Source organism: Plasmodium fragile, assembly GCF_000956335.1.
Source record: "Plasmodium fragile strain nilgiri unplaced genomic scaffold supercont1.31, whole genome shotgun sequence".
Classification (NCBI taxonomy): Eukaryota; Apicomplexa; class Aconoidasida; order Haemosporida; family Plasmodiidae; genus Plasmodium; species Plasmodium fragile.
The window spans coordinates 237,048-251,432 of record NW_012192611.1 but is presented as its reverse complement, the minus strand read 5'-3'; the positions used below and the strand labels follow the sequence as shown (position 1 = coordinate 251,432).

Here is a 14,385-nt window from a genome sequence, read left to right as displayed (position 1 = left end):
AATGCAGAGCGTGCAAGTTGGAGAATTTTTTTTTTTTTTTTTTTTTTTTTTTTTTTTATTTTTTTATATTATTTAATTTGCGCAAGTTTGCTCTGAGAGGTATTTTTTTCAGGGAGACCAATTTCAACTGGTCAATTTGTATAACTGCGGCTGAGGCATGCCAATAACAACTACTGAGCGTATATTAGCAGTTGCTCACTTTTACGCGGATTTTTTTTTCAATTTGTAAGCATCAATATATGTATTTGTGCTCCACGATGAGCAACCTCCCTTTTCGAAGCGCAGAAAGAAACCCTTCGCTACCTTTACAACTTAGCCACATAATAACCCCTACTTGCGAAGAAACGTTGTGAATAAGAACAAGCACATTTGTAGGCGCAGAAAATAGGGGTACTAGAATATGTAGCATTATGTTCCCTTGCCAGTCCTTTCTACTTCTGCAGTGGCCAGCGTATGTGCATTATATATGTACCCATGCAGGGTTCATCCCCCCAAAGAGTAATCACCAACACGGTGCATACGTTTATGCGAGAGAAATCTTTATATTAATGCGCTAACCCCCATGCGGGCGCTCCACAGGAAAAGCCTTTTTTTTTTTTAAACTAGTACTCACAGTTCGGCTAAATGGGAGGAAGCGATAATTATTTTAGACTCTCTGGTGACACAAAAGTAAAGCAAAAAAAACACTACAAAACCAAAAGGAATAAAGGAGTAGACGAAAAAGCAGAATTATTTTGTTTCATATGTTTAGAGGAGAATTTGGAAAATAGCAATTTAATATCGTGTTGTTCTGTATGCACAGCTTGTGTCCATAAAAGATGCTGGTACAGCTGGAGGAAAACACAAATGTTGAGTTCCCTGCGGTCGAAGATTTTAGGATTGAACAAGTTAGACCCATTATTATGTACCATTTGCAAAACTGGGATTGCAAAAATAGAAGACGAGAAGGACTTTAATTGGGTTGCTAACAACAACGCCAATAAGGAGTACTTGCAGGATGAGTTGTTAAGAACGATTGCATCCATTTTGAACAACGAAGGAAATGACAACAGCATCCCTATTCTTCATTTCAGATATATATTTTCCATTAATTTAATTTTTTTAATTATAACTTTTGTGGTGATTATAATTTTTACAGTCGTTTTTCACTTTACAACCACGTACGTACTGCTAATTGCTCTGTTCGTACTGTACGAGATCATGGTTCTTCAGATCGTTTTGTATTTATATGTAAGGGTCAGATATAGCTAATGGCTTTTCGTTAATGCGTTCAAGCACCAAAAGCTAATTTGACTTTTCCGTATATACGTGTGTACCATTTGGGGGAGACCGCATTCAGGTAAACCCTTCCATTTTTTAGTGTAACAAATTGGATGAGGCATTTTGCGCAATGGGAAGGCACACACGTGATAGCATCCACAGTTTAGCGGATGATTGCCTGTTCCTTTGCGTTGCTGCTTCGCCGTCTTATCATTATTTTTTTTTTTTTTTTTTATACCTTTGTTAAATGTTATCGCTAATTCGTGTACAGCAGTTTATGTGCATACCCATGGGGGAATCCTTTTGAATTTTTTCGTTTTTTTTCCTTTTTTTTTTTTTTTTTCCGATCTGTTGCCCCTCATTCCTGTTGTGCTATTTTTTTGTTTCATTTTTCTTTTTTTGCACTAATTAAAACACACTACACAGTTCGCAACTTTCGTCGTTTCGATTTGGAAACGATTTTAAGTTTGATTTGATTAAACGTTTAGCGCCTCCCTTGGTGAGATTCTTGAAGGGGTGGCCTCGCCAAAACGCATGCAAGCACAGAACAGCAGTGCACTGATCTGCGATGGAGCGTGTTTTTTGCAAACATTTGAAAAAAAAAGTGCGCGACAAAATGGGACAAAGTGAAAAGACAGAGGCCAACTGCGTAACCGCAGATTGAGGCATTTTTTTTTTTTTTTTTTTTGCCTCAGCACAATTTAATCACATGGGTAAAAAAAAAGCCTTATGAGACGCACCCCGCGGCGCCCGTCTTGGAATCATTTTGAGTCCCCCTTTCCCTGGCATTAGGCAACCCACTGCTCTGCCAAACTGTGGTAAAAGCTCCCCCGGTTTGTTAACCTTGACTTGTCTAAGTTGTAAATGTGTAGTTCGTTAAAGGCCCTCAGTATATTTTCTTCACCAGGGGTGTCAACGCTTAATAATGTGCCAGTCCTTAGGTACCGCGGCATGGGAAGGAGATCGACCTTGAGTTGCTCTTCCCCCTCTCTCGTAACACTCTTCCTTTTCATGTGCTTCATGCGATTTAGCAAAAATTGCAACTCTTCCAATTGCTGCTTCTGAACATTCAGCACATAATTAATTTTGTTTTTATCTTCTTGCATTAATCTTATTTCGTTTTTAATGCCAAGCAGGAAGTCTTTTTTCTCCTTTTCTACCAACTCTATGTGCCTCCAGTCCTTTGGTTCAACATTGTAGTGTATGTTGAATGATGGGAATGCTGAGTCGAAGTTGTTTTCTTCATGTGTCTGATTTCTCTGCGGGAAATTTTCATTCCCCTTTTTTGTTGGATCCATGCTCTGCACACAAATGGACAAAATTAGGAAAAAAAAAAGGGGTACCATTGTGGCCATGTGTTGCGATGTGGGCGTGCGGGTTAAACAGGGCAGCATTCATGTAGGCGTGACTGCGTGAAGGTATTTGCTCATCAATGCGATGGTAAGTATTTGGTTTTAGGTCTATCCTACCAATATGCGTAATCCCCCTCACCGGCAGCACGTAGACGGAGCAAAAATTGCAGGGCATATGCAAAACGCTCATCAGAAATAGGAGAAAAGGCGCGGAGGCGTATATACACACGTGCACACTATGGAGGTGAACCTGTACGTACACCTCTTGCGACATTCACGAGCAGGTATAAAATGAGTGCCCCGTGGAACGTTCAAAGTTGGTGAACATGATTAAGTTTCATTATGACGGTAAATTGCTGTTGGGGAGAGGAAAGGATAAGAGCAGTCTGAATAGTGTTATCATTTTTTGGTGCCACATTACACAGGTGACAGCCCGTCCAAGATGATTATGCGCATTAATGCTAAAAAAGAAGGAAATGGAAAAGAATGCTGTACCCCTCCGTCTATTTTGTCTTCTATTTTTTTTTTCTCTGTTGTGGATTTTAATAAGATAGGCGCGACAGCGATACAGCGCCGACATTGGGGTAGACTTTTTTTTTTTTTTTTCTCGGAGTCCAACTTTGCAGGACTAAATGGAGTTGTCCCTTTTTTAGTTCATTTATGTTCCAGTTAAATGGAAGGAGGGGTAATAAGAATAGGTCGTTTTCTACCCTTTTGTTTGTGATTATTCTAGAGCGAAGTTGTAAAGGTGTAGGTGCGTTACAGGGGAATTCTGGTGCCCCAAGGTAAGGTGAACGGTGATAACCTCCACAGCTAGCTTTTCCTAAAAATGAGGCGTTTCACGTGGCACACAGGGGTTTAGCCCTGTCGCATTAATGCATACCTTCTTTTTTTTTTTTTTTTCAAGCAAATATAATTGAAGATTCCGCTAATGTTACTCAATGTGTAGCTGTTACTTCGCCTCCTTGCTTTGTTACACCCCCTCCTCCAGGCTGACTCTTGGCTTAGCCATTTTTTGTGCTGAAATGAAATGCCAATCATGGGAGTGAATCAGGAAAGGGGGGACAGCCGAAAAAAAAAACAAACAAGGAGAAAAAAAAAAACAAAGAATAAAATAATAAAAGGAGTAGGAGAAATAAAAGGGTTATATAAAAAATAAAAGGAAAAGTTGCACTCTGATGTTTGAAAAAAGGGGGCTTGGAGGAGGTAATTCATGCTACTTCCCCCAACAGGCTGGAATCAAACGCGCCCCATAGCGTAGGAAATAACTTATGATGAACATGCGGCTGGCCAAGTCCCTTCCCATTTTTGCCCTGCTTGTGGAACACCTACTGACTCGTACAAAGGGGAAAACATGCCGCGCTACCGTCTCCACGACTGGCCGTTTGAGAGGATGGAAAAAATTCCTCATAAGGAAGGTGAGGGGGAGACTGCCCTGTCCACCACCACACAGTGGCGTGGAAGCATTTTCACGAAAAAGAAAATCATCTCATAGGAAAAATGTGAGGAAGAGAAAACAATACTACTTTCTTACAAACACGATGGGGGTGGATAAAATAAAAGGGAAAAGACGAGAGGAGCACAAAAGCCGTCACCCCTTCCGCTGCAAAGACTATGACGCAAAGGACATTGTCATTTTGGAAGGACTAGAAGCAGTGAGGAAGAGACCTGGTATGTACATTGGAAATACAGATGTGAAAGGGCTACACCAAATATTGTTTGAAATTATTGACAACTCGGTAGATGAATATAACAACTTTGAGTGCAATGCAATTAAAATTGTTATTCACGAAGATGACAGCGTCACAATAGAAGATAATGGAAGGGGTATACCTTGTGACGTTCACGAAAAGACAAAGAAGTCCGCTCTAGAAACTGTTCTAACTGTTTTGCATTCCGGGGCGAAGTTTGTCGATGACGAAGCTGCTGCCGATTTGGCGGGAGGAGCCTCCTTGGGAGGTCTAAGCGCTCAAGTCGGGGAAGACAAACAGGGCGCAAAAGGGGAGCAGAAGGGCAAGGTAAAAGTGGTGGAAAAGTTGGACGAAAAAAATTCGCCCAAAAAAAATCCAAAGGAAGCATCCCAGAAAAGTGCATCCCAAATGTACAGATTCTCTTCCGGCCTGCACGGAGTTGGCCTGTCCGTTGCCAACGCCCTGAGCAGCTTCATGAAAGTGAAGGTTTTTAGAGGGGGTAAAATTCACAGTATCGAATTGGAAAAGGGAAAAGTAGTAAGCCCGCTAAGTGTTCGGGATTGCCCAGTTAACAAGAGAGGAACACAGATACACTACAAGCCTGACCACAGCATATTTAAGAACACCATCAGACATAACGCGGAAATGATTAAAAATAGGATCCACCAACTGGCCTACCTGAACGACAAGCTTAGTTTCTACTTTTACGATGAAAGGGCAGCTAAGAAAGTTGCGGCATCAGTACATTTGCCCAAGGGAAGCGAAGCGGATGCGGTGGACGCGGGGGGAGAGAGAACTACGGGTGATGTGGACGCCGTAGAGGAGCACAACAATATGGATTTCTACCCCTACGAAGTGATCAAGCACGAGGGGGGGTTAAACGAGTATATGGAAAGCTTAACGAAAAATAAAGCAAGCCTGTTCAAAGACAGTAATAAAATTATTAGCATCTGTTGTCACCAGAAAAAAGTTCATATCGATTTAAGACTGAAATGGACGCAAGGTCAGTACCATGAGAACATCATCAGCTTTGTGAATAATGTAAATACGCCCGATGGAGGGACCCACGTAGATGCCATGAAGTATGCCATCAGCAGGTGTGTAAATTATAATATAAAAAAAAACGAAGCCACAAAAAATTTTGTTAACATACCAGGAGAATATATAAGGGAAGGAATGACAGCCATATTGTCTATCAAAATGAATAACCCAGAATTTGAGGGTCAGACAAAAACTAAACTCGGTTCCCATTTTTTAAAACCCATTTTGGAAAGTGCCATTTTTGAGAAATTGTCTGAAATTTTCGATTTCGAACCCAATTTGCTAAACACAATTTATTTGAAGGCATTACAGGCTAAGGCAAGTGATGAGGAAGCCAAGGCGGCCAGAGATTTAATCAGATCTAAAAATAATCAATATTATTCTACCATATTACCAGGAAAATTAGTTGACTGCATAAGTGACGACATAAATCGTAATGAAATTTTCATCGTCGAGGGAGACAGTGCTGCAGGAAGTGCTAAGCAAGCGAGGAATAGAGAAATACAGGCGATTCTCCCCCTTAAGGGAAAAATACTTAACGTGGAAAAAATTAAAAATAATAAAAGGATATTTGAAAACTCAGAATTGAAATCGCTAATAACGGCCATAGGGTTAAGTGTCAGTTGTGACAACAACAAAATGACCAAGGGGAAAAATATGCTCAATAATAAAAAAAAAAATCTCAAAAAAAAATATGATTTAAAAAGTTCCAAGAAAGAATATGTACAAATTAACAACACAATGTTGAATAAAGACAAAAATACACTTTTGGATACCCCGCTCAGGTATGGAAAAATTATCATCATGACGGACGCCGACGTTGATGGAGAGCATATACGCATCTTGCTCCTAACCTTTCTATATAGATTTCAGAAAAATATTATACAAAATGGAAATGTCTTTGTTGCCTGTCCACCTTTATACAAAGTCACGTACAATCGATTTTTTGACAACAATGTGAAGAACATAGTAATGAAACAGTTCAACGTGAGTACGAAGAATTCTAAGACCATTATCCATACATACTCAGATGAGGAGCTAAATGACCTACTGGGATTGTTGGAGAAGGACAGGTCTTCTCACTCTGAACAGAAGAAAGTTGAATTGGCGAAGGGGGGGCTTGCCCGTGGGGCAAAAATCCCAAATGACGACCATGGTAGCGGTTTGACCAGTTTGGACAATTTGAACTTTGGATACAACAGCGCCGACGGGGTGACGCAAAAGGGGGGTCTCGACACGGACGACACGAATGCCGCGCATAGTGAGAACACAGCGATTGGCACTTCCCACCTCAGTGGTAACGCATTTTTTACCTTCTCCAAACGGTACGAAATACAACGGTTTAAGGGGCTTGGGGAGATGATGGCGGACCAACTGTGGAGCACCACCATGGATCCGAGCGTGCGCAAGCTGATTAGGGTGACTGTGAACGACGCCATGCGGGCCAACAACCTGATCTTCTCCCTCATGGGGGAGGACTCCAAGTTGCGCAAAAGCTTCATTCTGGAGAATTCGCCCGCACCGGGGTGACCGCGGAGAGACACTCACACGCGATGTGGAGAGGCAATTGAACCCTTCCCATTAGCCCTTTTTATGGGCACATTTTTACTTGCATCACATTGCACGCCACCTTGGCACCTCCGATGCAGTCCTCTTTTTTTTTTTTTTTTTTCGTTCCAGCGAGGGAAATGACCCAAAATCATTTGGCTTAAACCATTTCGTTTTAACGAACTTGTTAATTGTTTATTTGTCTCTGTTGCTTATAAATAACGAGCAAAGTGGCGGTCGGGAACAGCGAACTCGGCGGATGGCGGTGAACACACATGAATGGAGCAGAAAAAGCGGTGTTGGGATGGCGCGCATATTAGCTGCCCAAAAAATGAACTGGCCCAAATCAGCTCACCGCATACATGTCCACAATTTGAAAATTCATGAAATGCGGGTTGTTGGAATAAAAATAAATATCGTCAATTATTTTATGGCTGAGTGTACCTGGGCCGGTCTCCGTTTCATAAGCCTTAAAAGCGGCCAGTTTGTAAATTAGTGTGGCAGCGGTGCATGCTATAAAAGGGTTCTGAGGAATAACGGAAGTTGCTGCAGCGCACAGTGCACCAACTGAACACCCTGAGCCAGTAATTTTTGTCAAAATTTTTAAATCACAATTAATTTGGGCTACATATTTTGAGCAGGGGCTAACAATGATATCGGCTTTTGACGTGACGACAACTGCACAGTTATATTTCAAAGCAACATTCCTTGCACTAGCAATTATATCACTTTGGGAAACTCCTGAACCACTATTACTATCTACCCCTTTCCCGCAAAATTCTCCTTTATCTAAATAAAATATTTCAGCTACATTTCCTTTAATGACATTTGGCTTACATTTAACAATGATGTCTTTGATCAGATTTGTCCTGTACGGTGTTGCCCCTACGGCTATTGGATCAATTATCAAAGTGAAGTCTTCCTTTTTTTTTTCCTGTCTCATTTTCTCTAGCACATTTATATTATCCACTTGACTTGTGTGCAAACCTAGGTTGAAGTAGGTACAGGAGGATATTTGTGCAAATTGTTCCACTTCCTTTGGGTTGTCAATCATTGCTGGGGAAGAACCAAACGCTAACAAACTGTTTGCTACCTTTTCTGTTGTTACTCTGTTCGTAATACAGTGCACCAGTGGGTTGACCACCCTCACTTTTTCTATGCAACTGATTATCTCATCTTGGTGCTCTCGCACATTGATTAGTTTGGCCAAACCGGAAAAGTGCCTCACTCTGGACAAAGGTTTCCACCGATTCATTTGGCTCAAAGGGCTTGCCTCAAAAAAGGGAAAAAAAAAAAAAAAAAAAAAAAAAAAAAAAAAAAAAGCTAACGCAACTATTACACACGCAAGGTGTGCAAAAGTAAGATTAAACGTTTGAGCGAACTGCGTTGTGGGGGATACCTACAATGATATGTGCACAGTAGAGTTGTGTCCTCATCATATGCACATCGGCAAGCATCACCGTGTAATGGGAGGAGCGCCTCATTTGTACGTGTAATATGCCCAACTATGTAGGAGCAAAAATGACGCGGGAACAGGCAATGGCCACGACCTTACTCACAACGTAGAACACAATTGTGCTATGCCAAATGTAGCGGTCCCACAAAAAAAAAAAAACTATCACTTGATAAAAATTCAACACGTGTTGCAGAGAAGAGGTTAATTAGGAAAAAAAAAAAAAAAAAGGCTTCTTACGTAAACCTTTACCCGAGTGCAGTTGCACTAAATTTGAATAATTCAATGGGAGATAAAAAGTTACGCATACAATGTGTCATACATTTTGTAAAGATTGTAGGGCTATACAATGAGCGTGCTGCTTTAGCTTATGGCTACACAGGTTTTATCTCCCTTGTTCAGTTCGAGCGTAGCATAACATGGTAGGGTGTGCAACGTAAGCCCATTTGGCCCTTTTGCGCAAGGGAGACTCCTCGCTTGAAACGGTACATATAATATTACATACTGCTCAGTGGTGTAAAAAAAAAAAAAAAAAAAAAAAAAAAGAGAGTGTTGTCACTTAATTACTCGTAATAACACCATGTGGGTTAAATTAAAAAAATCCCGACCAAGTTAATTGACGAACAGCACAAGGAAAAGAGAGAAAAAAAATGTAATGTTTCACAATACATGACATTTTTGTATAGCGCAACTTTGACACAGTTACAAGCGGAACAAGCTGATTGTCACAAAAAATAATGGCACCAATTTTGAAGCTCCTCAGCCTTACATCCGAGTAAATAACGAAATGGTTTCAGCGTTCTTGTATGCTTGAATACAGGGCTACACTTTTTTGATGGGAATAAGAGTAAACCGTTCTGAACCTCTCATTTTTTGCATCCCCAGGGAGCGTCCCCTCTGTGCAGGTATATCTTGTGTATGTGCATCGCGCCAACCTAATGCCCCACGTTTAAAGCGCAAAAAAAAAAAAAAAAAACAATAGGGACATTTGGATAAGGTCAAAGCAGCAATTGGCGAACGGGCTTAATTTTGCAGCCAAACGAGCGCGCGTCAGGTTGGGACACACGACGAGTGTTAGCCACTCCCAGGTGCTATCACCTCTTTTCACCTGCTGTAACGTGTTGTCAGTTTTGGGAGAGAAGTTATATGCCCTCACCTCCATCCACCATCCAAGCAGGAAGCCACACTAGATGCACACGTGTGTGAAAGCCAGTCAACTTAAGCAACTGCGCATGTAGGCGTATGTCTGAACATTTATTCGACTCGCGCGCCATTTTATTTGCTCCGCCTTCGCACACTGTAGACGAAACACATGTTTAAGCATTACCAAAAAGTGGTGAAGAGAATTATGAATGCCAGGTATGAAAATGAAAGCTTCGTGTCAACAGATTCAGACAAAAACTGCGATGAGGAAAATTCAGCACTTCTAGATAATACAGGGGCGCAAGGAATGAACGAGAGGAAATCCAAAAAATCGAACAATGATAATAAGAAATACAAATATTACGAAAACTTTTTTAACAAAAAGAGAAATAAAAAATGGAATTATTTTATGATATTTTTTGTGGGCATATGTTTTGGCTTTGCCATTTGGCCATTCTTCATGACCATAATAACGTATAAATTATTTTACAAAGATAATTTTAACAACTCCAATTTTAACACGAGCAACAATTCATCATCCTTGAAACCCTATGGAAATGACAGAAATAAAAAAGGTGAAAATGGAAAGGTGTCTGTAAAAGATTTGCCCCAGAAAAATTCCTCTCCCCATTTTAGGCCTATCCGATTTGAAGAAATCGCAGGAATTGATGAATCAAAGTTGGAACTGCTGGAAGTTGTTGATTTTATAAGGAATAGAGAAAAGTACCAAGAAATGGGCGCAAGAATGCCTAAGGGAGTTCTTCTTGTTGGTCCTCCAGGGTCAGGAAAAACCATGCTAGCTAGGGCAGTAGCCACAGAAGCAAATGTCCCATATATATATACGTCTGGGCCAGAGTTTATCGAGATATATGTAGGGCAAGGAGCAAAAAGAATAAGACAATTATTTGCACACGCAAGATCGGTTGCTCCATCGATTGTTTTTATTGATGAAATTGATGCCATAGGAGGCAAGAGAAGTTCTGGTTCTGTGAATGGTGCTGGTCAGAGAGAACATGATCAAACGCTTAACCAGTTGTTAGTAGAAATGGATGGGTTCAGCAACACTGTCCATATTATGGTTATAGGTGCAACCAATCGAATTGATACTTTAGATAGCGCGCTACTGCGACCTGGAAGATTCGATCGAATCGTTTATGTCCCCCTACCTGATGTTAATGGAAGAAAAAGGATCTTAGAAATTTATATCAAAAAGATTAAAAGCGATTTAAAAGCAGAAGATATTGAAAAAATGGCTAGATTGACTCCTGGATTTTCAGGGGCAGATTTAGAAAATGTGGTAAATGAAGCAACCATCCTGGCTACAAGAAATAAAAAGAGTGTTGTTACCATTGGAGAATTGTTTGAAGCTAGAGATAAAGTTTCCATGGGTCCAGAGAGAAAATCTTTAAGACAATCTGACCATCAGAGAAGAATTACTGCTTATCATGAAGCGGGACATGCAATCGTGGCGTACTTTCTTCAACCCCAAACGGACCCAATACATAAGGCTACCATTATCTCAAGAGGCAATGCACTTGGGTACGTAGAACAAATACCAGTGGATGATAGACACAACTATTTTAAAAGCCAAATGGAAGCAAAATTGGCCGTTTGTATGGGTGGAAGAACTGCAGAAGAAATCGTTTTTGGAAAATCTGAAACGAGTAGTGGTGCTTCTAGTGATATTTCTAGAGCTACCGAAATTGCTTACAAAATGGTAACAGAGTGGGGAATGTCAGACAAACTGGGCCCACTGAATTACAAGAAAAGAATGGGAGATGGATACTCTTCAAATCGATTATCAGCTAAAACTATTTCCACCATTGAAGTGGAGGTGAAGGCGCTCGTAGAGAAGGGCAAAAGCTTATCCGAAGAAATACTGAGAAGACACAGAAAGGAGTTGGACAATTTAGCCTTTGCACTCCTCGATAAAGAAACTCTCTCTGGAGAGGAAATAAAGAAAATTATTGACCCAAATAACACGAGGGATTACTCGGGCAAAGTGCCTGCTGTAACAAAGGCCACCAAATCGGACAACACTTCAAGCGGAGCAGAAAAGGACAAGGCGGGGAAAAAGTCCACACCTGGAGAAGGAAGCAGCAAAAATGACCGACATGAAGAGAAACAGGCCAATGAAGGAATCTCCACTGAAGAACTCAAAAATTCTAGCAGTGAAGATGTACTTAACAAAAAGGGAACAACTGGTGAAGGGGAGAAGCATGGACATACAGCCACCGCAGACAATGAGAAAATCGAAATTATCAGGAAAAACGTCCAAAAGGAAATCAAAAAGATAAAGAAGAAATACACGAAAGACCCCAATGTTAAAAATAACAAAATACTGAAAGTTGTGAATGAGCATAAACCTTACGACCCTGATAGGAAGGCGGATGGGGGAAATTCCCAAAATGAAAATGACAAAAATGGCTCAAATGGTTCATTGGGAAAAATGGATCAACGCAGCTACCCGAAGGGACACTCGCCCGACGGAGACAATAACAACAGCGTTGTAAAAAATATGAGTGAAGTGTTTGGCAAGGATTTTCCTTCCCACTCCGAACAAAACGGCGATAACGAAAGCCCCGATTTTGTAAAAACGAACGAAATGACCCTTAACAATTTCAAGGAAGCCGTGGACACGTCGCACATAATGAACGTCGGTGAAATGAAGAAGTTTAACATTTTTGAGCACAACTTGAGCAAACTTTTCCTCTTTGACATTTTTGGCAGCTAGATTTCTGCGGCGATGCTTTTACGCCATTTTGACGCGTCTATTCCCAACCCCCCTCTGTATTATTTACCCCCTTTTTTGTTTGTTGCTGTTCTCCCCTCTGTTTGCACCAAATGGAAACAATTTTTTAAAAAGCTTGGCGTGTCTGTGTACTGCTCGACCCGCAGGAGGGGCGCACTAAGCACCTGTCAATAAAAAAAAAAAAGAAAAAAAAAAGAAAAGGTGTTTATACGTGAACATACAAACGTACATGAACACGAATGAATGGAGGCGTTTGTATACGAGAGTATGTGCGCCTGCCCCCTGTCTACTCACATTGTGCCTTTTTAAATCAAAATTACAGATATGTGTATGTTTTGTTTTTTTTTTTTTTAATTTTTTTTTTTTATCCCCCAACGAATTTTTAGTTTAAAACAGCTCTCATCTACTTTTGAGACCTTTTCAATTTACAATTTTATTATGTAAAGTTTACCCTCGTTCTGGTTCACCACAATGGTGTGTATATTTTTTTATTTTAAACTGATTGCTTAACACATCAGCGGGTGGGCATGCGAAATGGGCGATGTCCTGCCCGTCTTCCACTGCTTCCACGCAGATATGGGATAATCCGGCAGATGTATAAGCACTACGCATTTGGCGAAGACCCTGTGTCCAGTGCTCACATAAAAGGGTGCTAGTCAAACAGAAAGTTTTCGTAATCCACGTTGCTGCCCTTTCTCTGCATTACACCTCCGGGCATGCACCCGAAATTTGAGAATTTTTCTTTTCACGTTTCCTCCTTAAACACGTGATGTTGGTGAGATGAAGCACCTGGGGAAAACGTAAACACCGTGCCCCTATCGTAGCTTCTTTTCCACCTCATTTTGTAAACGCTCCTTGCTGCCACATAACACAGTGTGCAAAAAGGAGAAAAAAAAAAAACGTTAAACGTTAAACATAAAATTGCAAGGAATTGAACGAGGGGCATATGTGAAGATTAATATACCCCATATGTAAACCGGCAAAATGAAATTAAAAAAAATGTATACACCGTTATGGCTGAACACACTGTGGTAGTCTCCCTGCCTTGGACGCGTTGCAACTTTACGACTGTAGTGCACATTTCTGGTGGTGAATAATTGCCCACTTTGTCCAACGAACAAAAGGGAGGCAGTGTGTCCAGCTAAAAAAAGGATTATCCCCTATCGGTAAAATTAAGTAAAAAAGGGAAGAAGCATACAACAGGGATTTACACAGTATGCACAGGAAATGAACGCGAGGGGTGTACGCCAGTAGGTAGGAGGTTTTAAAATGTTTAGAGTGGGAAAGAACGAATCAGTATTTGTAAACCGTTACCATAATTTCATACATGTGAATATATAAAAACTCCTTCATGCATCATTATCATATGTTCACAAAGAACAAAAAAAAAAAAAAAACAATTGGGACTTATACCTTCTTACGAATTCGACCTTGCCCATTTTGACAATTTTTACATGTGTAAGGATGCGCTAATGGGGGAAAAAAAAAAAAAAAAAACAATTGGGAAAGGGGAATGTCCGAAGATCGCAGTTCCTCTAATTTTCCATTTTTCTTTTTTTTTAAAATTATAACGATATGTAGTTACAAATAAAGCATGTATGCCTGAAAAAAAAAAAAAAAAAAAAATATCGTAAAAAAGCATGTTTAAAATGAATGTAAAAATGCGTTCATTAATTTGATTCTCATTTGTGAGATAAAAAAAAATGCTACATTTGAAAAGCGCAAAATTAGTGACTTTAGTCCCATGTGCGCATGTGTATGTTTATGTGTTAGGCCCTACGCGAAATTTGCGCGGAAAATTTCTCCCCATAGTATCGTGTACACAAAATGCACAATAAGGTATGTACCTGTGAATAGGTGCTTGCCAACGCAACTCATGTGAGGAATAATTTCCCCGCAAGTTTACGAACGTAATGCCCGGCGAAAAAATATTCCTGTTTGGAGTATTTCTTTTTAACAGAAAAAAAGCGCTAGCATTTGTGAGTAAGAATGCAATGTGCTGAAGCAGACTACCCCAAGCAAGTTTGTACATATAACATTATTATATACCTTCGAATTGCGTGAGTTCTGCGCCTAAGTGTAAAAGTTAAAAATTTTACCCTGAGCGGGGAATACCTGTTCGAAGTTATATACACCCAAGGCATA

The 14,385-nt window shown here is 40.4% G+C and overlaps 5 protein-coding genes across 5 annotated transcripts; 3 read left to right on the top strand and 2 right to left on the bottom strand.

Moving 5' to 3' along the window:
- Nucleotides 1-624: 624 nt before the first annotated feature.
- Nucleotides 625-1,251, top strand: AK88_02977 (uncharacterized protein; the record flags this gene model as incomplete). The annotated part of the gene is made up of 1 exon (XM_012480600.1): nucleotides 625-1,251. The coding sequence occupies one exon, from the start codon at nucleotides 625-627 to the stop codon at nucleotides 1,249-1,251; it is 627 nt and encodes a 208-aa protein (XP_012336023.1).
- Nucleotides 1,252-2,048: 797 nt separating this feature from the next.
- Nucleotides 2,049-2,558, bottom strand: AK88_02976 (uncharacterized protein; the record flags this gene model as incomplete). The annotated part of the gene is made up of 1 exon (XM_012480599.1): nucleotides 2,049-2,558. The coding sequence occupies one exon, from the start codon at nucleotides 2,556-2,558 to the stop codon at nucleotides 2,049-2,051; it is 510 nt and encodes a 169-aa protein (XP_012336022.1).
- Nucleotides 2,559-4,153: 1,595 nt separating this feature from the next.
- Nucleotides 4,154-6,874, top strand: AK88_02975 (uncharacterized protein; the record flags this gene model as incomplete). Its single annotated transcript, XM_012480598.1, has 1 exon — nucleotides 4,154-6,874. The coding sequence occupies one exon, from the start codon at nucleotides 4,154-4,156 to the stop codon at nucleotides 6,872-6,874; it is 2,721 nt and encodes a 906-aa protein (XP_012336021.1).
- A 364-nt stretch (nucleotides 6,875-7,238) lies between these two features.
- Nucleotides 7,239-8,147, bottom strand: AK88_02974 (hydroxyethylthiazole kinase; the record flags this gene model as incomplete). Its single annotated transcript, XM_012480597.1, has 1 exon — nucleotides 7,239-8,147. The coding sequence occupies one exon, from the start codon at nucleotides 8,145-8,147 to the stop codon at nucleotides 7,239-7,241; it is 909 nt and encodes a 302-aa protein (XP_012336020.1).
- Nucleotides 8,148-9,657: 1,510 nt separating this feature from the next.
- On the top strand, nucleotides 9,658-12,222 carry AK88_02973 (uncharacterized protein; the record flags this gene model as incomplete). The annotated part of the gene is made up of 1 exon (XM_012480596.1): nucleotides 9,658-12,222. One exon carries the CDS (start codon nucleotides 9,658-9,660, stop codon nucleotides 12,220-12,222), a length of 2,565 nt encoding a protein of 854 aa, XP_012336019.1.
- Nucleotides 12,223-14,385: the final 2,163 nt, after the last annotated feature.